Source organism: Macrobrachium nipponense, chromosome 40 (assembly GCF_015104395.2).
Source record: "Macrobrachium nipponense isolate FS-2020 chromosome 40, ASM1510439v2, whole genome shotgun sequence".
NCBI classification, from domain to species: domain Eukaryota; kingdom Metazoa; phylum Arthropoda; class Malacostraca; order Decapoda; family Palaemonidae; genus Macrobrachium; species Macrobrachium nipponense.
In genome coordinates, this window is record NC_061101.1 from 29,613,675 (window position 1) to 29,640,448 (window position 26,774).

General features: G+C 40.5%; 2 protein-coding genes across 2 annotated transcripts in view; one reads left to right on the forward strand and one right to left on the reverse strand.

Annotated features, from left to right (window-relative positions):
• LOC135212209 (glutamyl-tRNA(Gln) amidotransferase subunit A, mitochondrial-like) overlaps window positions 1–14,017 on the forward strand; it is a 37,081-nt gene extending 23,064 nt beyond the window's left edge. Inside the window, 6 exon segments of the mRNA XM_064245651.1 lie at window positions 307–420; window positions 4,952–5,153; window positions 10,851–10,944; window positions 10,947–11,020; window positions 11,653–11,913; window positions 13,904–14,017. Coding sequence (XP_064101721.1) covers window positions 307–420; window positions 4,952–5,153; window positions 10,851–10,944; window positions 10,947–11,020; window positions 11,653–11,913; window positions 13,904–13,999 — 841 coding nt within the window. The 3' untranslated portion in view covers window positions 14,000–14,017.
• The window catches only part of LOC135212047 (glutamyl-tRNA(Gln) amidotransferase subunit A, mitochondrial-like), a gene marked incomplete in the record, with an annotated part of 108,139 nt that overhangs the window by 39,671 nt on the left and 41,694 nt on the right, over window positions 1–26,774 (reverse strand).

Sequence of the window (26,774 nt, forward strand, 5' to 3'; positions counted from 1 at the left end):
TAATCATATTCTGATACCAAAAGAAAAATTGCTTCATGAAGGCAGATGGATAGTGGTTCTCCCCCCTTTCAATAACTTACTATCAGTTAACTGCTTTGTTACCAAGTTTCAGCTCATGTGAGAAATACTCCTACATAAAAGGCTTGTTTGTCTATTCAGGAAAAAAATATCTGGAACTTATAATTTATGATATTTTGGTTTTAAAAATCCTATTTACCTAAGACTGAGTGATTGCTTTATTTGTAATTAATTGTCCATCAAGGAATATTCATGTTTGATGAAAATAATACTTAATGGTCTCTTTAGGAATGATGTTACAAATGAAGTACCTACTGGGAGCCTTGCTGAAGATGACTGGTATATAGCAGGTGGTAGTTCAGGTGGGAGTGCTGTAGCAGTAGCAACGGGCTCAGCATTTCTGTAAGTATTTTATATCAGCAGCTTCACATGATTTCAATTTTTTAAAGACTTTTTTAGATGATGGAAATCAGATGTTTTTGAATAATTTAATTTTTTAGTAAAGAAATAGAAGCCCCTTAGAATTTGTATAGATTATGAACCTATTTTATTTTGCTCATGCTTTACATCTTAGTTAGGGCTATCGAATTCATGCCTTGTAGCTGTGAATTAGTGAAGCTGTAGTTGTATGGTATTTCAGGTGGTAGTGTATAACTCTGCCCTTGGTGGAAGATAGACAGAGCTAATGGCAATTTTGAGAATTGTGCCTGGTAGATGAAATGTAGCTCTTCAACACTTTCAGAAAAGATAGGCACATTTCTCTATGGGAGTGACAGCGCCTCAGTGACGTGGTCGGTATGGTGTTGGCGTACCACCTCGGTGGCTGCGGGTTCTATTCTTGGGCATTCCATTGAGGTGTGAGAGATGTGTATTTCTGGTGATAGAAGTTCATTCTCAACGTGGTTTGGAAGTCACGTAAAGACGTTGGTCCCGTTGCTGAATAACCACTGGTTCCATGCAACGTAGAAACACCATACAAACAAACAATCTATGGGAGTGGTCCTAGTTGCCTATTGCATGCCACAAGGTTGGAGAAATGGTCACAACTGCTATGAGCCAGAAGATTTTTATATATTATTCCCTCTTGGACCCATTAACTTGTGAGATGTATGACTATACCCCAGCATAACAACTTAAAATTTTATCATTCCAGAACTGAAGGTAACCATTGACTTCATCAGGAATGATTCACTGACCTAAATTATTTCTTCTAATTTATTTTCATCCCAGTAGTATATGTGAACTGAACTTTCATCCATGGGGTTATTTAGCTATCCTTGTGACAAGAAGAATATCTAAAATAAGCGCTTCCATACCCTCTCAACTGAAGCCGGCCATTTTATGCTGTGGATAAAAGAATCTCCCCCTAATGCCTACCACTTCATTTTACTGGATTTCTTGATTTTTCATCTGTGACAAAAAGACTATTTAATTTTTTATATTTTATTTAAGCTCACAGATATATAATTTCAACAGTATTATTGAACTTATTAAAGGACCAAATCATATGAAACTGGATCTCTGGGATCCTATGTGGAACTTTGATAAATACTTCTTTCTACAATTATTCATCTGGAGTTCTAGATGGGCATGTGGACTTTGTGGACTCTTATGCTAAGTCTCACTTATGGACCTTACAGGGAAGAGTGTCTTTCAGAAGGGATTTGTACCATCTAGAACAATGAGTGAGTTGCATAGGCCATACGCTGAAGTAACTTGTCACAGCAGGTGGATATTGTGGAATTATAATTTTATCTTGGCTTTTGTAGTAAATCCCAGGTTCTGTGTAATGTGGTTGGTGTAGCAACACCTTGTATTTCCTTTTCACTATGACTTTGTGGGTGATGACGAGAGATGCCAGTCTTTGCTCAGTGAAGGTACTTCATGTCTCACATGGGGGAGGACAATTCTTCAGACTTGGTTCAGGCTTTTCACCTCTTGGTAACATCAATTGCATCTTATTTTTTGGAAGTGATCTTCAGAGCCAACAAGTTAGTCATGTAACAGATGTGCACTCACAAAATTCAAGTGTGCAAAAAAATTTCATAAGAATGTTCTACCTTTTTTACCTCCACATGTATTGCAGCTTTTATGACATTCAGACTCAGAAGACAGATTTATGACTCATTTGATTGCAAAATGGGACATTTTCCCCTTAGACAGCATGACATTAATACAGATTTTTTTTCTTGGTAGATTAAGAGAATCATCTGAACACTTAAGGTAAAGAACCTTATTCAGATAAAGGTTAGTAAATGTACTCACAACATTGTTGTTGCCTATTGCTCTTTAAAAGTACTTTTGAATATTCTTTGAATATTCAATAGTACCAACCTTGCCACATGTTTGATAAATGCCATTGACATCAAATATATTTTCAAAGTTGTTTTCAGGAAAATCAGTTTCTTTTTTTTTCTTTAATTTAGTTACATATTTGGTATTTAAATCTAGAAATACACAGATGTATAGAAAAAAAATCAGAATAGTACTTATTATCCTGAGCATCAGTGGTTAACACTTGCTTCTTGCTTTATGAATTGCTGGTTAGTTTAGTGTTCACTGTGTATGAAGCATCTGTGTTAAAAACTCTGACAAGGTTATCTAAGTTTTTTCCATGATGGTTCATGAGCGTCACTATAGCAGAACTGACACACTATGTAAAGCTAAGTACCCTATATACTAGTCAGTTCACATGAAGGAAGGATGTTAGTGATAGTTTTGAAAGTGAAGTTTAATAATGAACACAAAGAAAATGATCAAGATAAGGCAACCTTTGAATTGACAGAAAAGTGCACTTACTGTACTCGCTGGTAAAGGACTCTAATCCAAGTGCAGTGGAAGCGGCCATGGATACAGAGGTTATGATATTATCAAAGACTAAAGAATGATGGCTTGACTTTGAAGTTGCCTTCTCTTTGAAGCACTGCTTAGCTTAGCTTGAGAGTCTCTTCTACCCAACCACATAAACAAGTTCCTAGGTGCTCTGTTGAGCTTCAAGGATTACTATCTCCCTTAAAAATTCCACAAATCTCAAATAATGTAGTGATCATAGCAATGAATACCATAAAACAAAGATGGATGTTGTGTTGTGTGCACATCATCACAACAAGAATTATGAATGCTTCATTATACACCTGAGGGCAATAAATTCTCCCAAAGAGTTGGCTAAAATTCTTCAAAAGAAGTCTAGACCAAAATTACTGTTCAAAATGAATTCATTTTTACAGGTTGCTAGTGTAAGGTACTAAGGAAAAACTACATGGTACAGCAGAGCCTTGTCCTCTTATGGTGCATAGTTGTTCACATGATTCCATAGATATCTGCACCTTGAGAGGGATAAGAATCCTCATGGACACTTTGGGGGAATCGATGGAGGAAGTTACCTCTACCATCCACTGCTATTCCAGATTTCGCCATGTGGTGGGGATAAGTGGCTGACAACTCGGAGGACTTGGAAAGCCTGTGAAGCAAACCCATGGTCTAGTCTTACTATGAGGGAGTAACTATGAGGATATCTGATATTCTCTATAGAGATTTTACTAAAGTTTGCTGGGGTCACTGTCCGAGAGGAGAGATGTTTGTAGTATTGCACTGACAAGTAGTCAGCATGAAAATAAGAGAACTTTAGAGGGACCTTTTTATTACCCCAACAGGCAAGGATCAGAACCTTAAAAACAGAGAGTGCCAAGAACCTCCTCAACACATTCATCAGACAGTTTTCATCCGAGGATGTAGTTGTTGAACTGGTAAGATGATCCATCTAAGAAGTAGCCTTCATAATAGACCTGAGGCATGTTTATTTCCTGGTACCTGCGAACAAATCACCCTGTGAGTATCCATAATTTACAAGATTGGGCATTTGTACATGTCCTAGGCTCAGTGTTATGGCCTCTTAAGTATTCCAATGGGTGATGCCATCAGTAACATTTTAGACCCATTCTGAGGGCATTTAACTATGCAGGTATTTGGAAGATAGGCTGATTCTTGCATCCTCAGGTACTTGAGCTGTTAAAAAGTATGTTTTTTTGTAGCCTCATCCACATGTTTGAAGAAGGAAGCTTGTAAATCAGAAGTTCAACCTTTTCTTTTGCAAGAAACTGTTTGTTTAGGCATAATCTTTTTAAAAAGCTATTGAGACCATCAAGACAGATGGACATTTTCCTGGCTTTCTCTGGGTAATTTCTGGCATTGTGATTTCTGCTTCCTGTAATATGATGTTGCTTGTTGGACACCTGCTATGACTATGAATTTAGAGTCAAGTGGAAGATCAAGACACTCACCATATATTTCAATCCTAATTAGTGTTGGCAAGTGGTACATGGGTACAGGCAATATCAAAACAACAAAGGAACGCAAGAGGGAAATATGGTGAGCCAGAATCTGAAGTACACATTATAGTGGAGATCCTTTTGGTATTAAAAAAAAAAGGTTTTAACAAAGCTGAAACTCATGGCAGTTATTGAATTATTTTGAGGACCACATAATAAGAATGACACCGTCTTTGATATCAAAACAATCTGATGATAATTGTGCAATTGAGAGCTAAAAAGAGTACTTACCTGAAGGTTTGATGGAGATCTGAACTCATCAGTGCCAGAGAAGCATACATACAGCATTTTGCTATGACATGTAAGATTGGCTAATTGCATCATTAATATTTCTGGTAGGTCTTTTTCTGTAAAATATTAAAGGTCTTTCTCTGTAAAATTTTAGGGTAGGTAAGGTATAGGTATGTTACAGCTATAAGTAAAATTAATTTCATAAGTGCTAAAGCATTTTGTTTAAATTATATCAAATGGTGTTTATTATAATGCTTGATATTTTTCTCAATGTATACTAATTGGAATTTCTTGTAATAATTTATTGATTGAAACAAAATTGAAATATGCTGTATTTTCAATTTTTTTTTTTTTTTTTTTTTTTTTTTTTGTAGAGCCTTGGGATCTGACACTGGGGGTTCAGTTCGAAATCCTGCTGCATATTGTGGAGTTGTTGGCTTAAAGCCAACTTATGGTGTTGTTCCACGACACGGCCTTATTAGCTTGGTCAACTCAATGGATGTACCAGGCCTCTTTGCAAGAACAGTTGATGATGTTACTACTATGCTGTCTGTTGTTGCTGGAATTGATAGCCAGGTATATTGTACTAATTGTTTTGAATCATCCTTTTGTTCTTAAAGAGTTGAGTATTTTTAATATTATATATTGGATCAGCTTTATATGTGAAATATTTGATAACTAAATCACCTATTTAAAGGCTATGATACAACTTCTCGTCTTAGTGGATAACCCACTAAGTAGGCTAGAGGTATTGAATGGTGAACAAATAAATGCAGGCACGCAACTCAGGCTTTGCTGTTTGTGCTTGTGATGGTGGACTGAGAACAAATCATCGAGCACACTCATGTTAACCAATGCTCTCCTGGCTGTGCATGTGATGGTCGACAGTGAACAAACTCGTGGACACAGCCAATGCTTTTCTCTTTGTGCATCACATTAGGAAACAATATGTTCTTATACTATGGGCCAACCACTTTTTCTTTCTCTCTCTTATATTATTTTTATTGACATTACTTAATGTGATATATATATATATATATATATATATATTATATATATATATATATATATATATATATATATACATACAGCCGGGGGTCCTCGAGTTATGACGTTGATCCGTTCTTAAGATGCGTCGTAACAACGATTTTCAGCGTAAGCAAAAAATACCACATGGTTTAATGTAAATATGTATCAATAACAAAGAGAGAACAATTCCTTACCTTTATTAATTTGGTTGGCTTGCACACTGGAGAGGAAGCTGCGGTGCTGGAGAGACTGGGGGAGGTTAGTGAAGAGAAGCAGAACCTCCAGAAGATGCTGGAGATGCTGGGGCAGGTGAGTCTTGAGGTGAGGCAGAACATACTGGAGATGCTGGGGCAGGCGAGTCTGGAGGTGAGGCAGAACCTACAGAAGGTTCTGGAGATGCTAGGACAGGTGAGTCTGGAGGTGAGGCAGAACATTCAAAGGTGCGGGAGATGTGTGGGGCAGGTGAGTCTGGGTAGCAGAACATATCAAAGGTGCTGGAGATTGTGGGGCAGGCGAGTCTGGATTAGCAGAGGCAGCTGAGGTAGAGGGTACAGGATCTCTTGCAGGCCTCTCTACCTTCTTAAAATACTGCTCCAGGTTAGTCTGAACAGAGAGCAACCTCTTCTCATCTAAGATCTTGTAACACTGCATCAAATCCATGATGCCTCTGGAAGCCCTAGTGAACCTCTCCAAGTTGGGATCCTGAGCCTCAAAAGTTGCCAACGCTTGCTGCAACTCTGCAAAACCTCTTGCCAAGTCCTGCCTTGTGAAAGCCTTAGGCTCTGGGGTGGGTGCTTCTTCTTCTTCCTCTATCATCTGCTTCTCCAGTTGTATCAGGTCCTCAGCAGATAACTCCTCGCCATGAGACTCCAGCAGCTCTGTAACATCATCAACCTCCATCTCCAAATTGATTTCCTTACTCAGGGCAACAACGTTCTTTACAACTTGCTGAACTGTGTCCTCAAACCCATGGATATCATTCACAAATTGAGGACAAATTTTTTTCCAGACACCATTCATGTTTGTTTGCTTAACCTCCTCCCAGGAATCAGCAATGTTCTTTACAGCATCAAGGATGTTGTAGGATTTCCAAAAGTCCTTCAGAGTCAAGTCCTTCTTTGTTTCAGTTGCCTGTAAAGCCATAGCAATTGTCCTTTCTAGGTAGTAGGCCTTGAACGAAGCAATCACTCCTTGGTCCATAGGCTGTAAAAGAAGGGGCCGTGGTATTAGGTGGAAGGTAAACCACCTTGACATTAGGGTTAAAGTCTCCCAGCTGGGCAGGGTGTCCAGGGGCATTGTCCAGCACTAGCAACACCTTAAAGGGGATACCCTTGGAGGCGCAATACCGCTCCACACTTGGCACAAAATGGTTTACGAACCAGTCCTCAAACACCGCAAGTGTCACCCATGCCTTCTTGTTTGACTTCCAAATTACTGGCAGTTGACCCTTCCAAATGCCCTTGAGTGCCCTTGGATTTTCAGCCTGATACATCACAAGGGCTTCAGTTTGAAGTTCGCCAGCAGCATTACCCCAAGAAGTAAAGTTGGCCTCTCCTGCTGGCTTTATGACCGGGTGCTGACTTCTCCTCCTTGGCGATGTATGTGTCGTTAGGCATACGCTTCCAAAACAAACCTGTCTCATCTACGTTAAACACTTGCTGAGCAGAATAACCTCCCTCCTTAATTATCTCAGACAACGCTTTAGGAAATTCACTAGCTGCTTTCTCATCCCCACTAGCAGTTTCACCTTGCACTTTAAGGTTATGGTAATTGGCCCGAGCCTTAAATCGCATAAACCAACCCCTACTAGCCACAAACTCTTCACTTTCACTTCCCTCCCTCTTTTTCCTTTTTTCAACGCTTCAAACACTCTTTTCTCCTTCTCCTGAATCACCATAAGGCTGACTGGGATGCGCCGTTGATTTTGGTCTTCCAACCAAAGCACCAATAACCTTTCCATTTCAATTATTAGACCACTACGCTGCTTGGTTATCACTGTCGCTTTCATAGGAGCAGATCCTTTCACATGTTCAACAATGCGCTCTTTATCTTTGATAATGGTAGCAACAGCCGAACGACTAAGGCCAAGCGACCGGCCAATGATGTTTGTTGGTGTTTCTCCCTTCTCAGATTGCTTTATAATGTCCACTTTAACTTCCATGGTGATGGCCTTTCTTTTCTTCAATGCACTACCACCAGAAGAGTCCGCCTTGCGCTTGGGAGCCATAACAAAGGGCAAAAAGTTACAAAAACGATACAATACGAGGGAGAGAGAGGCAGCGTAAACAACCAAAATGGCGTATGGGAGAGGAATGAGCGTAGCGAAGCGACGCCGTCCTCTACCCACAAAGCGTATTCTTCCGCCGTGCGCCCGAAACTAGTTCATGTTTGTTTACGTCGCTTACGATGCTAAACTGCGTAAGACGGAACGACGCATAATATTCATCATTTTTATGAGGGCGCGTTTCGTAACCACGAAACAGTGTAAGTCGAGACCAGCGTCACCCGAGGACTCTCTGGTATAATATATAGGTATATATATATATATATATCTATATATATATATATATATATATATATATACACACACACACAAAAACAAGTAAATTAAAAGTGCGGAAGTTCAGTAGCTTGTGAAAATATTAAGAAAGGTCAAAATGTGATTTAATTAGGCCTATATGAAAAAACTGAGATCTGGAAGAATGGAAATATTTTTGAAGGAGTGTTGAAGCAATAGGGAACACCCAGAAGTTACTGCTCCCAGGAGACATAAACAAAGGCCAAGGAGGTTAAACCTCCTTGACAGACGCACGGATTAAAAGGGGCAAATGGGAAGGTTAGGCTTTTAAAAACTCGAGAGAAGTACATTTGGCAACGTAGGAGACGAATGCCTAAATTGCCATGGAGCCGATAGGGTATAGACCAGTGAAAATGGCATTGTCTCTGAGGAGAGGCTTTTAACAGTTATTTCAGAAAGTCTACAAGTGATAATTTTTAGGAACCAACAAAAATCTTCTTGATTTTTCATGTGGGAGACATAGGCTATGAGTACATTGATTTTTCATGTGGGAGACATAGGCTCTGAGTACATAATTCAAAGATTCTTTCCAGTTGTCTTCTGTATATTAGATCATTTGAAAAATAAACCACATTACTTATTCAAAAAGACTGCATATCAGTGATGCTAATAAGGGTTTGGTGATACTGAGTATTTGAAAATTTAACATTTGTGCTGTTACTTCTTATAGGCTATTAATAAAGTGTTTGTTACCTACATGAGAAACAATCAAATTATGACTGTACTTTTCTCCCATTTTGGATTTGCATTTATGTCTGAATATGCAATCATACTGCTGTGCACATATAATAAATATTACTGAAATACCCCTGATCATCAATTTTCTAATTTAAATTATGATATGTAAAGACCTACAGCAATAGAAATATTAATAGTCCTGTAGAAGATTTTCAGTGATTGTTAGTTGAAATATGCTCAGTACCAATTGTTTATATTGGATGGGATGTTACATCTTGAAAGTAATGTTGCATCTTGAATGTAATGTCATGCATGAGGTTATATTATTTTAGATTTGTTTGCACATGATGCGTTCTGTTAAAATTGACTTAAGATATTTTGTTTGTAACTTATTGTTGAAAACACTTAGATGTGAAATTTTATATCTATAAAGTAATTTATTTTTAAAAACCAAAATTAAGTACAGATAGTCCTTGATTTATCAAGTAAAAAAGAATTAACAGTACATTACAGTATATGTATAGGTTATGTAGAGTAGGCTGGTCTGCCTCTGGGTTACAATATTTTTGAGTAATACGTATTGGGGTCGTTGTAACTTATCCTCATCGTAACTAGAGGAATACCTGTATAGTATGTATTTGGTGCATTTTTTATATATTTTTCTCTACTTTTACATCATATACTTATGTCTGTACAAATCCCCAGACACTCCATAAAAATAAGAAAGGATTAGAATAATTCCCATAACAATGACAGGTAGTGTCAATCATGTCTTCCATCAGGCACTCAAGTGGTAAAGTTAATCACCTATTGCCTATTTTGAACCAGTCACAAAAGAATTGAGGTATATACTCAAAATTATAATCCAAAAATTGATCAAGAAAGTGACATGTGAACCTGAGGCTTCTACAGCTGCTTGTGTATATTCCAACAAGGTGTTGGTGGTTAGAGGTTTACCACAGATCCAAACCCATTGAACTTGTATCTTGGATCCATTTCCATGTTAGAATAGTGGTTTACGTTTATCACTTTATCAGGATGGTGGGAACTACCATACACCTACAGGCTTAAAGGAGCATACTTCTGGGTACCTATTCATCCAACAATCTTGTAGCCCTAATGTCGACTTACACTGGTCTGCAAGCACTTTAAAAGATGCTTTTCCAGTGTTGTCCTCTCAGTAGATTTAGACGATTTAGGCTGGTAATGAAATCAGCAAATTCTTCATTTGAGATGCCCATGGTTTTACCCCACCAGCAGTTTCTTAAACTGTAACAAAATATCCAAATACATAAAGCATTTGGAAACATATAGCAATGGGAAATGAGAGTAATGTACATAGAAGAAAGTCTTGATACAGCTGTTGGTCTTTAAAGTAATGAACTTCTAAAAAAGTACTGAAAACCCTCTCACTGGTACAGTGACACAAAGTGAAAAAAAATTTCTAATTATAACTTTTAGCATAAGGACAACGTAACCATGAAAATGATATAAATTAGATAGCAAATAAATGGTTAAAAGATTGAAAAGGAGAAATAATGACATTAAGGCAGTCCTGGAAAAAACTACCAAAAATTCTGACAATCTCTGTGTGCTGTGAACTAGTCAGCATATATACTCAAGAAGGACAAGAACTAACCACATGTAAAATATTGGTCTTTATGTACATGTGCTGAGGTACTGACTGCTGCCATTGTCTTTTCTTCCACGAAGACTGATGTGTTTGGGATTTTGTGTAGCACATGAAATGGGTTATGTTATAATAATATATTTGGGGTGTTGAAAAATAACCAGCCCGAGAAGAGCTGTTGTTAGGCTCAGAGGTCTGGATAAACTAATCCTTTACAATAATAATGAGGTGAAAAAATTCCATTTTGAATACCACAGTTTTACAAATAATTATGGAATTGACTATGCATTAATCATTGAAAAACCACTGTCTGTAGATTGAACTGGTTTTTATGTAACACATCCCTGTTTTTATAAAGGATTCTACTAGTGTTGAGAGTAATCTTCGAGACCTTCGACTGCCCAAGGATCCTCGTGTTAGTGGCTTGGTTTTTGGTATTCCAAGAGAATATCATAGACCAATATGGATCCTGAGGTAATTGCTGTCTGGACAAGAGTAGCAGATTTACTGGAGAATAATGGAGCACAAGTAAGTGGAAATATTTTGAATTGTAACTTTCTTGTAAAGTGCAAAGAATTACTGACAGGATTTTTAAGATTTAATTAACTTTACCACTGATTTTCAGTCGAAAAATCTAGCAAGAGGTAATATATCTATGTTGTACTTCAAAAGGATCATACATCAAAATTGCCATGTATTTAGAGAGTATAAACGACATAAATATAAGTGAAATTTTGTGATTTTAAAAAAAATCTTTTTTTCTGTCTCCCAGGTTTTCTTTCCAGTGTAATACATGAGCTTACTTTTTGCTAGCTCTATTTGCCAGTTCTGGCTTGCAAGTAGACAAGCCCAAACACATATCAGATGAAGTGTCTAATTGCCTGCTTTCCTTAATGTTGCAAATCTGCTCTTAACACTAGTATGATACTGTAAAAAGAAACATCACTAGTACATTTTCCCAACATATATGGGTATAATCTTCCAAATACCTAGCCAAAAGCTCAATATGGATAGTGACTTAAATTTTATTTTTAACATTTTATCACAGGTAAGATTCATGAGTTAATTTTCCATATAAGATGTGAGGTTCAAACTTGCAACATCTTCCGAATATGCCTCTCTTGACTGCATCTCATTATTTCAAAATTTTCTTTCTTCAGGTTCGAGAAGTATCACTTCCACATACAAAATATTCCATCATCTGCTATTCTGTCTTAAACCCATGTGAAGTGGCATCAAACTTTACAAGATACACAGGTGTAGAATATGGTCATCGAGCTGATACTATGAAGTCTATGGAGGCTTTGTATGCAAAGTCTAGATCAACTGGCTTAAATGATGTTGTTAAAAGTCGAATACTTGCTGGCAATTATTTCTTATTGGAAGAGAATAAGGAAAAATATTTCAACCAGGCATTAAAGGTACTGGCTATACTTCAGATGAATGTTGCTTAATTAGACTAAGTTATTTATGTAAAGAATCTTAAAATATATGGGTTAAAAGGAAAATTATACGCTATAAGACTTCTAGTGACTCAGTGTAACATTATTATATTCTTATGTTCTAAAAGCACTAATTTTACTTATGCTTTTGTGATAGTGTGGAATGTGGTTAGTTTCATTGAAGAACTGGAGTTCAAAGCTAAAGCCAATGCAATTAGTTTGAGGTTTAAGAGCCCAAATCCCCCATAAGGGTTGTCACTAAAAATATGCCTAGCAAGGCCCCTTTGTAGGTGGTACTAAAGTTTCTTTACAGCTTTGCTTTGGCTCAAGTTGCATTATTTTCTCTCTTTCTTTAAATCTGTTCCATTTGGTGTCTTCCACCTGCCTTTCTAACTTCTGTAATTTTAATTTGTACTAATTTCACTTTGTTAAGAATAACTTTCTTAAGCAAACCTTGTGTCTGTGACTCCAACTCATGGTCTCATTATGTTAATAATAGTATAGGAGCCCAATCAAGATTTTCTGTCATAGATAGTGATTGCACTGAAAAATCCATGGCAACCTTGTGGCTATTGTATAATTAACATCAAGTGTGGTTATTATGATCTCGACTCTCGAGATCGACAGGTTCTTAAAAATAATAAGTCGAGTCGACAGGTTCTTAAAATAATAAGCAAGCTTGGGCTGAAATGACTGACGACAGGTGACAAACAAAGAGGGTGGAGCATAACAAAACAAAAAAGTTACCTTAAAATTAATTTATTTACAAGAGTTAAATACATAATGTACAGTGAGTCAAAGGTTCTGGGTGGCAAAAACAAAAAAAATTATCAACTAACAATAATAATATGTCACCAGTTGAAGAATCAATAAAATCCACCCTGCAATAACAAAGCCAAAATAATGACAAAATAGGACTGTATAAGGGCAATAACAATCTGTAAATATAATCAATAGAAATAGGCAGCATAATACATAATTAAAAAAATAACACTGAAGCGGCATAATGATACACAGAGCAAAACGGGAACACTTCCTCAAACAATAAGGACAACAGTCCAATGCCGGACGATCAAGACAGAGCCGATACGACAACCACCTCGTCCTTGGAGACAATATGGACATCCTCCTCGAATGCTGGACGATCAAGACAGAGTTGATACAACAACCATCTCGTCCTCAGAGAACAGTATGGAGGTTCCTCCTCGACCACGGAGGATCGAATTCAAGGCCAGGGTTGATGCAACCACCAACTCGTCCTCAGATACTCTCCGATGCTCTGCTGCCAAGACTCTGCCTCTCTGCCGCTCTGAACCTGACTGGTCGTATCTGCCCTCCAGAACCTGACTGACGAAGTTTGACGCCATCCAACAGACGTCCACTTTGCCAGCAATTAAAAACAAAAGAGGCAACAATCCACCAAGGGAACAATCGGCAAACGATTGTTCCTAACAGTGGTCATTGGTGCTTGTTTTGTAGAGATGAGCACTGGAAGAAAACGAAGTGTCAATCTGTTGGCTTTTGAATGCAAAACATATTGACTGCTTTTTAGGTACTACATATTTTATATTACATGAGTGTCATTATGATCAGAGATTTTTTTGTTCTTTAAACTTTAGACCAGACCTCCTCTAGTCTTTAGAAAAAGAAATTATTCATATTTAATTCCCTTTCATTTCATATATGGCAAAAGGCCAAAACAGAACATAACAGCTAAAGCGGTTAACAGGGAGAACCTTGGGAAGATGGTAAAATGGATAAGACTCAAGATTATAAGAAAAGTGTCAAGTTATTAGAGTAGTATGTTACCTTTACTTAACCAATATTTTAGCCCTGATGTCAGTTGAAATTGCCATGCCAGATATCTTCCAATTGTCTGTTGGTATTCAAAAAGATTAGTCTCATTACACTAATTCAAAATAGCAATAACTTTTTCAATTGTACAGTAAATAAAATATTTTCTTTTCAGGTGCGCAGGCTCATATGTCAAGATTTCAGAAATGTTTGGTCTTTAGGTGTTGATTTTTTGCTTACTCCAGTGACACTTTCTCCCCCCATTAGGTGAGTACCATGTTTGAGGTAGAGACATAAATATCAGAAAATGAAGCTGTAATACTTTTTTAATTACAAATCTGGGATGGTATGGTCAGTAACATAAGAAACACTCTGATAGATAAAATTACTATGAAAATTCAGTTATTGGAGAGGATTATTAAGCATTGCAGTATACTTGGCAACTATTATGTTGAGTCTCAGATTTTGGATACAAACAGAATCATGTTTTGTCACATTTCACATTACTGTGTAAAGTGCAATAAAATGACTATAATTTTAACAAAAGAGACAGATTCATTAATAATCATCCTCCATCCTTTCCACTTAGAGATAATTGGTGAATGAATCAATGAGAATCATAAGAACCGCACACAATAGAATACACAAGACACAAAGGTTCACATTGTTGAATTAGTACTAATGATTCATTGCTCTAAATCTCCAGCTGATGTATGGTCTTCTTTTTTCAACTAAGGAAAAAATCTGTTATCTTTCCCAAGTAAGGATTTTCTTTTCAGAGTGCAACGGTGTGTAAAATATTCAGCAAGTTAAGATGATTGAAAATGCCACCTCAGCAATTTGCAATTTTCAGCAGCTATTTCATGAAAAATTTCTCATACATACATTAACTTTTACTCCACAAAACTGAAATTAAACAGAATGTAATTATAGAAGAAGCTGGATCCTTTTCATGTGGGTCAAAGCTGCAGACATTTTAATGAAATATAAAATATAGCTATTTTTCAGTGCTATTTAAAAATCTCGAACCCCCATCATCTTTAGTAAGAACACACTTGATGGAATAGGGGAGTACAGTAAGAAATACAAATTAAAACCTACATAACCCATTGTTGGATTTTAGTATTCTTCATAAAAACAAAAAACAAAAAATGGTGCCCTTTTGAAGTAATTTTATCATACCTTTCAAATGGCCATAGGCAGTCCCCGATTATCAGCGGGGGTTGCGTTTTTGACGACGTGACAATACCTGAAAATGGTAGATAACCAAAAATCAGCGATAACAGAGCTGATCCCCCATTATTGGCACCAATAACCGAGGATTGCCGCCTTTAAGCGGGGATCGGCACATACCAGTGCCAAAAATTCAGTTATCATCTTCGCTAGACAAGCATCGTAAAACTGGATTGCAAATAACTGGGGACTGCCAACTAACATACCCATTTTATGTGAATGCCAAAACTTCAGCAAGCAGTAAATATCACAATCTTGAAACTAATCAATTAATGAAGTTTTGTCAGAGCATTTTTCATTTTCAGTTTATCCAGTTTTTGAATTTTCTAAAGAAATGCAATTCTTTACATAAAATCTAAATTTTATTATTAAAAACAAATCCTTCTTACCATTCCTATTTAAGTAAGTATTTTTGATCACTGGTACAGTAAATACGTATAGTGCATAATACTAGTAACCATACGAAGCAGTTTCAATACATTATATCATATAAACTACAGTCTTACCATTATAATGCAAAGTTGACCCATGGGTCAACTGTGAATTTTACATATGCAGTAAGGTGGTGAAGTGCCCTTGTAGCATAATGGCTCACTCCTTGTGTGATTAAGCTGCTTACATGCAGGTATCCTTTAACCTTAATATCTAGGTAACTTTGGTGCCTTTTTTAAAGAAGTGGTTTCTTCTCTGCTTATAGTCAGTTTCATTTTATCTATCCACTCATGGATGAAGATGTGGCACATTTGCATGGGTAGCACATGATTGGTTAACAATCAACATTTTCTATATCATTGGCCTATTGTGATAAATATCAAACTATTTCTCCAATAACGTATTTTAATGTTTATATAGACTAAGAAACCTCACCTCTTCTGAAATAAATCATAAACTTGTCAATGTATTCATAATTTACCAACATGTGTACATGAAAGATGAAATTATATAAACCATTCTACTCAGATCTAGCAAACAAACAATGATGAACTTCAGTAATTATGATATATCTCATTAGTATGACAAAAGATTTAAAGTAGATCATATATTAAAGTAATTTAATAGAAAATTTTATGCTCAATAAGTTTTATTAATTATTCCAAACAGGTATTCTGAGTTTATTTTCAACCCTTTTTTTCTTCGATAATCGAAGTCAGACTGCTACTCAAGATATTTGTACTCAGTCTGCAAATATGGCTGGTATTCCTGCCGTAAGTTTACCAATTACTCTTAACTCTGAAGGGTTACCACTCTCATTACAACTAATGGCGCCTATGGGAAGAGATGCTGAGATGTTATCTGCAGCCAAATGGATAGAGATGACTGTCAAATATCCAAGACTTCACATCACAGAATAACTTTAATTTAGTAAAAAAAATTTGGCCAAGAAAATTATTCATCGACAAAAAAGCAGTACTATAAAAATTTAGTTTCTTGAATAAGGAGTTATTTGATTTAAAAGCAAGTAACCAGCTAAGTAATCTTTTCTTTACCAAATTTAGTAAATTGCATTACAAAATTTATTCGTTAGACTTCAGTTTATATTAATTGGACATTCCAAGATAGTGTGTCTCTGAAATATTAAATATTCCTAGTCTCAGTTTTTGAATTTTTACTGTGCTGCGGGCAATGTGGGTTAGTTTTGAGTGTAGAAAATTACTTACTGCAATGTATAAAATGAACAAACTGAAAAATGATAAAATTTTGTAATGAAGATTAATATGTATTATATTTTATTGACTGAAATGAAGCTGATTTCATGAAATAAAGTTTTTACCAAAGATAAGTTGTTTGATATTATCCTCAGTATTTTCAAATTTAAATTTAAAACAAGAAAATAGGTGAATATATGTCATAAGCACAAGTCCTATTATGTACATATATAATGATATTATAAGAGAGTATCATTACATGTGAAAACATGTAATCAGAATATGTACTCAAGGATAGAACTACTGAACACAATTTATATAGTATAGTATATATCTTGTATAAAAATGACAATTTGTCGAAAATTGCATTTTCCTAACTATACAAACCTGAGGTCCTTTTAACAATAGGAACGTAGCTAGCGGCAGCTGGGAACGGTCGTAAGCTTCGAACAAGGGTTAAGGGGAGAACGGTAGTTAACTGCTTGTCCGACAGTCGCGCGGGAGGTAAACAAATCACTTTTGCTTTTGGCCCATGCAAAATACGCAGAGTGAGGGGTGGCATGAGGGAGGGACTATATGTAAAGGACCTCAGGTTTGTATAGTTAGGAAAATGCAATTTTCGACAAATTGTCATTTGTTCCGATACGTAATACAAACCATCGGTCCTTTAACAATAGGAAGACTCACTTCTTGGTGGGAGGAATCTGAGTCTTTTGATGAACAGACTGGTGTTCGTCCATGCCCTGGAATGCCCTCCCTGGTCGTAAGAGCGAGGGAGGGATCCAAGCCTCTGTCCGATTGATCGGGGTGTGCACCGCAGGATCAATGGTCAGACCTCTGGGCCGAGTACTAAGAGAGAGGCAAGCGTATCTCTTCGTACCACAAGCAAGAACTTGTTCCTGTTTGCAAGAGGCAACATAAAGTATGGGTTGTCTCAAGCTGGCATCCACTTCCTCTCCCCCTTGTTGGAGGAAGTGGTGGGATATACGCTCCTATCCCTAGTGAAAAGGATAGGATGGGGCTCTGTTGAGTAGCTCACCTGCATCTTGTCCTTATCCAGCAGGGTGACGACCGTGTCCCTCTAACCACAGGTAGGGGGAAGAAAAAGAGAATGAGGAGCCAGTCACACTCTCATTCACTCATCCATTCTTATGGTCACACCAGGACTCGATGCTGTTCAGCCTGCGAGGGTCTGGTTCGCTACACGTGAGTTGAGCAGCCACGGGTCCCAGGAAAAAGATCCAAGGACCTGTGGGCAATATCCCGAAGGTAGAAGGAAGGGCATGTGGTCTGGTTGGACCAGACCCCTGCCTTCAGTACCTGCGCCACGGAGAAGTTCTTGCGGACAAGGCAGCATCTCCTTCGCATCGAACAAGGCGGTGAAGTCCATTAGGGAGGGGATTGTGAACGACTCGAACCAATCGTCAGGGACCGAAGGGTTCTGAGTCTTCGCTACGAAGTTCGGTACGAAATCGAGCGTCACGGATCCCCATCCCCTGGATGCTTGACTTCGCAGGAGAAGTCATGCAGTTCCTCAGAGGAAAAGAAGGAAATAGTCGCATGACCTATCCCTCTTCTCTACTTCGGTGATGTCCAGTACCCATACTGGTCTGTCCGTTTGCCACGAAGTCTCTCCCATCCTCCTATCCCATGCAGCGAAGTTCTCGGTAGTGGATAGGCACCGACACTCCATGGTGGGTGTCAATGGTATGGTACTGTGACAAGCTATTAAAACGAAGTAATGATTGCTCTGTAACAACCGAACTAAGTCAACAGCGTAGTTCGTAACTGACTCGGGCGCTCTGACAGCTGCCGACTGACTGCGTTCGGTAGGAGGCAAGTTGTCAAAGCATCCGAGTAAGTCACGTGACCTTCGCCTTTAAAGGGTATGCCGAGAGACCAAACAAATAATGTATTTGTTTGTCACCAATGCCAGACAGCGAGGTGATGATTCTCTTAAGGCATGTGCCCAACAGGCGAAAGTCAATTGCCTTCTAGAGACCGAGGTCCCTGAAGGTAAAACATCTCATGGTTGTTGAATCTCAGCTAAGGAGAAACAACACTATGTACCGTTGAAGACGAAGGTAGATATTGAATGCAACCTACGTCTTCACAGATGAATTGAGAGGAAGGATTCTCAAGGTTCATAAACCTGTAGCTTACGAAATGACTGAAAACGCTAACCGCTATTTCATTGCTGTCTGGTGAGAAGTCGTAGTTGCAATGAAAGCGGGGCGTTCTTCAGTAATGAAAACACAGGGGAAAGAAAGCAGCCTGAAGAAAACTGCTTCTCATGGGCTGAACATTTGAAGTAGAGCTGTCAGGTCGGAGAGGTAGGGCGATGTCTTCTGACACATCTCGTAATTCGGGTTGAACAATGAACAATTGTACACCTACGAATACGAGATATTTTGAAGACAAACTCAGATGTCTGCAAAATCATTCGCATTATCGCAGTGCGATGCAGCGGGAGACTTGTACAGACTTCTGTTACCGTGCGGTAAACAGAAAGATGAAAGAGTCCAAGAGATATCTCTGTTGAAAATTCTCGCAATGTCGAAGGCGATGGAATCTAGCGTCACAGCAGTAGATGGTCCTTCATTATTGCGAGAATCCCCGTTAATCAGAGACCTAAGTCCATGATTGTTGGGCAGAGATACGGTTCGGTAGGCAATCAAAGCAGGGGAGAGAGAGACATACATGACCGTGCATATCGGAGGCCCAGCTGATACTGAGCTGCTATCAGGCAGTTCAATACGCAGTAGTTGAGCCTGAGCTCTCGCTGACTCGTCATCCTGAGTTGCCAGGTAATCCATTATTCCACGAAGGAATGCGTTCGGCTAGAACTACCGAGCATAAAAGATATGCTCGAGCAATTATATTTAGGCGAAACGAATTTCGGTAAATATAAAAGTTGAAATGGTGTTCGTCGTGACAAAACCATAAGTATATAAAATTGAAACTGAAAACTCCTGGGAGGTTGCAGGCAACCCCGAGTTGCAGTTCAATTAGAATACTTCTCTTATAAGTCGCAATCCGTAGATTAACTAGGATATCGCCTACCCTCGGACAATTCAACTGCTTAGTAGAATCATGTCGCGAGGTTAATATACGTAGTATATTTGTAGATCTCCATCCTAAATTCTTTCCTTCAAGAAAACAAAATAAGGACTGGAGATCGACCACCTTCGATCTCTATCAAAGAGAGTGAAGGAGAAGTCTTCCTCGAAGGAAAGCTTCAATGGTGAACAGAATACTAAGACGATAGTTGAAGCCAAACTGGATATTCCCCTCCGATCTTCTCTATTCCAGGTTGGTCGCCTACTGTGGAGATAGTTTCTTTCAGCAGCAGTCTTCTTCCCAATGTTAGAAATTCCAGGAATTCGAGCATAGGCGAGGTTCCCGATTATCGTGTATATCGGGGATTCTCGTCTCGCTCACTTTGGACCGTGGTCTCGCGTAAGTGTTTGGAGATCGTAAAAACTCTCGAACACTAAATGCGCTAGAAATTCCGTAGAATTCTAAGCAGTCTGCGAAACCCCCACCGAATTCGTCAAACGATATCGGCTGGTGGTCCTCTCGATTCCCGTAGAAATCGAGAATGGGGCAGGATTCCTCCTCAACGACCGGGGTTGGCACGTCAGGTAGGACCCGAAGTCCCCGCCCCCGTAGCGCAGTCCCGAACGTTGGGATCCTACAGAGAAATCTCTGTAGGATCTCCCCTTTCCCTCGAGTAGCCGTAAGGAGAGAGGGAATGGGGGAGGAATTGGATATTCGCTCGCCTTCCTAGTGGAACTAGCAGTTGGAGAAGAGTAGGAGCAGCCATCAGAGTCTGGGAAAACGTATCGTCAGGAGGGAAAACGTTTTCCCGAGGAGGGTTACGAACTCTCACTGTAGGTAAGGGTCTGCCGCCACTGTGAACGTCGTCTGGGTGGGGCTGATCGACACCTGACAGGAGAGAGCCGATACCGTCCTCCGACTCATTCCAGTCCTCGTCGAGGTCGAAACCTCTCAGGAGGACCGAAGGAGTATTTAAATACGGTGCCCGAAGACACGTAGAAACGCCGCTGTCGCAGTAGAGGAGGTGGAAGTAGCTTGATTCGACCGGCCAGAACTGAGAGAGCCTTCTTGTCCGGAGACGAGAGACTCTGGTTCGACACAGAATCGGCAAGCTCCGATCGCAGCAGACCCACCGTCGGTTTGGGTTCCCTCTCGGGCCCCAAAACGACTCGAGCAGAGACGTGGGCTCTGCTGGTGGGAGCGGCAATCCTTCCGCAAGGTCATTATGCTGACGAATCAGCTTAATGACTTCTGCAAATTCCTCTGTATCTCGGGAGTAACCGCGTCTTGCGGAGTAGGACCGTCCAGTCCCTCCAACAAGAACAGATCCCGAGATACTCCTCCTTCAGAAGGAGGAACAGCGGCAGACCCCTGACGGGTCGCCTCCAGCTACTTGCCGCGTATGTCCTGGTCGGTCCCTAGAACCGTGCCTGGTCCATACGGCGTCATAGCGGGATCGCGAGCGGCGCACCTCTCGCGATCACTCATAGGTACCTCGCATCTCCCGGTGTAGCCCGAGGAGGTTGAAGGTACAGGAGAGGCAGACCTGACGCTCCCCCCTAGCTCGCTGGCAGGACCAGCGTGCTTGGAGGGCTGCTGCTGATCGTCACCCAGCGGTTGGCGATCGAGCAGCAGGCCTAGCCTTGCCGCTCGCCTGGGGCGAGAGGCTCGGCTGAGAACGTCGACGCTGATCTCTAGCGTCAGGTGAGCTGTTGCTGGTTACCGTCTCCGCCCGGTCCCGATGGGGAGCGGCGTCAGGTGACCTGCTAGGCTCGTTGTCGCGGTGAGACCGGCGAGCGTCCTCTCGGCGCGTCGAGCCGCTGGTACCAGCTGTGGCTGTACCGACGACCGCAGGGGACCCCTTCCTCGCCTCAACCCGTGGCTGTCAGCGACCGTCACGTCAACCCGAGCAGCCAGCTGGTCGCTGCGAGAGCGTCCACTGGCCTAGCGAGAGTCGTCTGCACGACACCCGCCCAGTCTCTGCTCCGCGCGTTCGGTCTTGGCGGCGAGCGAGCTCGGGTGGTTGTCAAGACTTTTGGCTGGACGGTCTCCCGCGGGAGACTGTCCACTCGGTACTTTCGCTAACGAGAAGCCAAGGCGGATCCTGGTTTAGCGGCAGAACCGCTAGAACCAGGCGAGGAAGTGCCAGCCGAAAGCTGGTACTCCTCTGGTCCCCGTCCTTCTTTTTCTCCTTGGTAGAAGAAAAGACGGGCCCTGTTCCCGAGGGAGCAGGAGGACCAGCAGAAGAGCTCCCCGAATCGCCGAGCGAGACGGGCCCTTAGAAGGTCCCGAAGGAGCCTTCTTAAAAAGGGGGCCCGGGTTGGGGGGAAAACCCGGGTTACCAGCTGGTCGCTGCAAGAGCGGCCGCTGGACCTGGCAAGAGTCACCTGAGCTTCTCTCACCAGCCTTCTGCTGCCTTGTTGCGGCGTTCTTGGCGCCGAGCGAACTCTGGCGCCGAAACTTGGCTGCACGGTCCTCCCGAGGGAGAACGTACACTCGGGATCTCTCGCGAACGAGAGCCGAGCCGGAACCTGGCGTAGCGGCATCGCCGCTAGCACCAGGCGAGAAGTACCAGCTAACCGATACTCCTCTGGTCCCGTCTATCTCATTCCTTACGGAAGGGGAGACGGGCGCCCCGCCCGAAGGAGCCCAGGAAGGACCAGCAGGAGGACCAGCAGAAGGAACCCCCGTCCCACCGTGGTGGGACGGGCCCTTAAGAAGTTCCCGAAGGAGACTTCTTAGGGGGAAGGCCAGCCTTATTCTTCTTTCGGCTTATGGGCCTTAGAAGTCGAAGGGGAAGAGGCAGCAGCAGACGATGAAGACGAAGATGACAGCTTCCTATTCTCCTTCCCCCTCGTCAGCTCACGCAGGACAGTCGTCAGGTCCTCCATCCAGGCCGGAGCCGGGGCTATTGCCGAAGCAACCTGTCCGGAAGGACCTGGGACTGGGGAAGACACCGTGGCAGGACCAGCATGGACAGGCTCAGGAACCAGGAGCGACAGGAACAGCAACCAGCTCAGGAGCGGCAGGAACAGCGGCAGTGGTAGACCCAGAACAAAGCCAAGCAACAGCGGGAATCACATCAGCGGCATGACGGCAGGCCCAGCGATCGTCTCGTAGAATCATCGGCAAGCCAGCGGAACCTGGTCCTGGCGGCCGGTACCCAGGGGCGAGCTGCTGGAACAGCGGAAGTCTGGGGCAGGCAACACGAAGAAAACAGGCGGCGGCGGCAACCCCACCTCGGTACGGCGGCGGACGGCCCTAGTAGAGGCAGACGGCGTCATCGACACAGCATGGGGAGTGTAGACCCAGGAGGGGGGGGAGCAGCATACAGCGGGCCGTGGTAGTAGTGGAGACCGCCCCAGACCTCGCTAGACGCTGCAGCAGCCCGTGGATGCTAGGCACGCCCTGCCGCCGCGGTGGTCCATACCTGTCCAAGGTCGTTTTCCGTTTCCCACGGATGTAGCACCTGCGGGTAACATAGATAAGATTAGTAAGAGGGGTTCCCTCACGCACGGGGGGAAGACATGCCCACCCCGAACACAAGGAAGACCCCAAATACAAAATACAACGAAGAAGCTGAGCGGGGGGGCAGGAAGGAAGACGAAGAATCGGATACCAAGGGAGTCGCGGGAGAGCTTTCCGACGACTTCTGGCAAGACCTTCGCTTCCCCCTACCCCCGCCCAGCAGTGAAAAGTAATATGAAAATGAAACAGAATACTGCCCTTGCGATTCACTTCATAGAACTTAAAGGGGAAAAGATCAATTCCCGGGTAAGAACGGAAACTGATCCAATAATATGATGCTATCGTAAAATATATATATATGAAAATGAAACAGAATACTGCACTTGCGATTCACTTTCACATAAACAATCGTAAGGATCAATTCCCGGGTAAGAACGAAAATTGATCCAAATTAAATTCATGCAAATAAATAAATGAAAATGAAAAGAATATTGCAATTGCGAATCCACTTTCATTGCATTCTATTATACAAAATTAAAAGGCTCGTGCCGAGCGCAATCAACACTCTCGGTAACGAACGCCACACGGGCAAAATATAATGAAAAGAGTACTTACATTTTTTCTTTTTCAATTACACACTTTCGCCCAAAATACATGACTCGGCGCAAGCGCGCCCGCCCTCGGCACCGAGACCATAATTCAAGGGTTCAATTTCATGAAAAGAGAGGAAATCGCCGCCATCTACGGCGTATGATAACTCCATGTTGGTTCATAATTAAGTAATGAAAATGAAAAACAGTGTACTTACAGTTTCATTTTCAAGTCAAACAAACCATTAGTAGAAAACACAATATAACAAAGCATACGACGATGAAGCGGGCAGAGAGCGATGACGAACACGTCCTTCACACCCGCGGCCGAAAGCAAAAGTGATTTGTTTACCTCCCGCGCCGACTGTCGGACAAGCAGTTAACTACCGTTCTCACCCCCTTGTTCGAAGCTTACGACCGTTCCAGCTGCCGCTAGCTACTTCTATTGTTAAAGGACCGATGGTTTGTATTACGTATCGGAACAAATGAATATTTGTTTGTTTGTATGTTTGTGCACTATAGAAATCCAAACCGCTTGACTGAACTAAACAAAATTTGGCATGCGACCATCATTGACTCAGCTTATATAATACGATAGGTTTCAAACCTGTACCCCGTTCCCCTTCCCTTTGTAACTTAAGCAGTAACCGCTTCACCGATCTAGACAAAATCTGGCACATGGCCATCATTTGACCCACCATACATAATACCTCCTAATAACTCTTTAAAAGTTTGGCCATAGGAAACACTAAAGACACCACGCACAAAGGTGACAGAGAAAGTTTGGTTTGGTTTTTACATGTTTTCTTATGCAAAGAACAAATGTTTGTAGGTTTGCTTTTTTGCATAAGTACAATGTACTAATGTTGACTATGCTTGGGCAAAAACAAGAAAAAGAAAGTGATACCCGTGTTACTGTATTCAGTAGTGTACTGTACATAGCACACCTAACATATTGTGTGTTATGCATGAGAGAAAAGAAGGGGATCAGGGTTGTAGTTGTCGTTTGCCACCTGTAGAGTTTTATTAAACCTTATCTGGATCTTGACCTAATCTGACAGGACCTTCGCTCTATTATTCTACATAATTGAATGATTACTACATGTATAACATTATGTATATAAGGCCGTCCCCGGTTCATCAGCAGGGTGCTGATAAAGTGAAAACTGTCATTAATTGTTGAAACTTGCGGATTTAATTTGGGCTTTATGGCGCCCAAGTTTTGGTAATGGCACCACCAATATCCAGTTACCGGTTGCCTCCTTGGTTAGGTATGTTGGGGCTATAACTCTATTACGATAACAGAAACTTGACCTGTCATGGCGCCATAAATTGCAGATTTTATGGTGCTATACAAGTGCCATAAAACTGGATCACCATTAACTGAGTCCGCCGCCATATATATATATATTATAGATATATATATATATATATTATATATATATATATATATCTATATATATATATATATATATATATATATATATATATATATATATATATATAATATAGATTATATATATATATTATATGTATGTATGTATGTGTGTGTGTCACAGTTACTAACAACATCGAATTCACTTATTACTAAAAGCATCTGGCCCCAGCCAGGATACAAAAACCAGTCCAGATGCACTTATTAATTTTTGCTCCCGTTGAATGTAATTTTTCAAGGTAAATTATTGTAATTTTATGGGATATTTGGGCCTTGATATTTGTGATTAAAATGTCATGCATGTATAAATGTCAAAATGATCATTTTAATCCAGGCGTTGAAAAACTTAGGATCACTGAGTAACCCACCCCTCGGAAAATCTAACCCTTTTGCATTTACTTACCCAAACACCTTAGCCAAATCCCTGATTAACGTCCAATAAAAGACATCTCCCAAGGACTCTGGGGTATACGAAATCCCATGCCAGGACTGTGACCAATCTTACATCGGATTTACAGGTAAATCACTTCCCCAGAGATTAATACACACAAACGGTCAGTTAGGTATGGACACAGAACTCTGCTATTTTCAACCATATAAATGAACATAACCATAGAATAAACTGGGATTTGTCACGTGTAATTTATAGCAGCAACTGCCGGTACAAGAGTCAAATGATGGAATCAGCCTTAATAAACGAGAGGCAGTAATGAACATCTCAAAAGGAGCATGGATTTCAGATACGATCGACAAGTTGGTTTTCATTCAACCAACATTCAAGAAGATTAAAGGAAGATTATCAGCGGGGATGACCTAAATTTGGCTTGCCTGCGGATGGACCTCTTGGTATAAATACCGGACCTTTTCTGTAAACTTTTCTCATTCATTTCTACCTGAAGAGGGAGACAGCAGTCTCTGAAATAAATATGTACTTTTCTCTATATTTTGGTGTTTTATGGGCTCCTTTTATTGGATGGAATTCATTTGTTACAGAACATTTTTACAGCATCAATATATATATATATATATATATAATATATATATATATATATATATATATATATATAATACAAACAAGGGAGCTGAAGGAGACGTCATGTACCAGTAATTGTCCATTTATTAAACGAGCTGACGTTTCGAGGACACAGCCTCATTTTCAAAGCTGAAAAATGTAATTATAATATATAAAAGACTTAAGAATTAAGAAATTTACAATTTAAAAAATATTTTACACTTTAAACAAAAATTAAAAAATTAAAAAAATAAAAAAAAAATAAAATGCAACAGACAGAATGAAAGAAATAGACCGCTACCTTTCAGGACGGGAACCAAGGACCTAATGACATAAAAAACAGAGACAGGGGCACACTCAAGACCAGGTACAGTGTTGTGGAGGTAGTTTGATTGTTTAAAGGAGGAACAAGCTTTTTAATATATAACGATTCGGCTATTGCTAATTGATGAGGTGAGGTGGCTCTGGAGAGAATTTTAAAATGTTTATATTCAATATCTTTTTTACATTTTTGGCATGATCGCGTATATTAGAAAATTCAGGATTAGTTAATTTATTGCCTGTTCTGTAACTAACTCCCCGATGACAATCAATTCTAACTT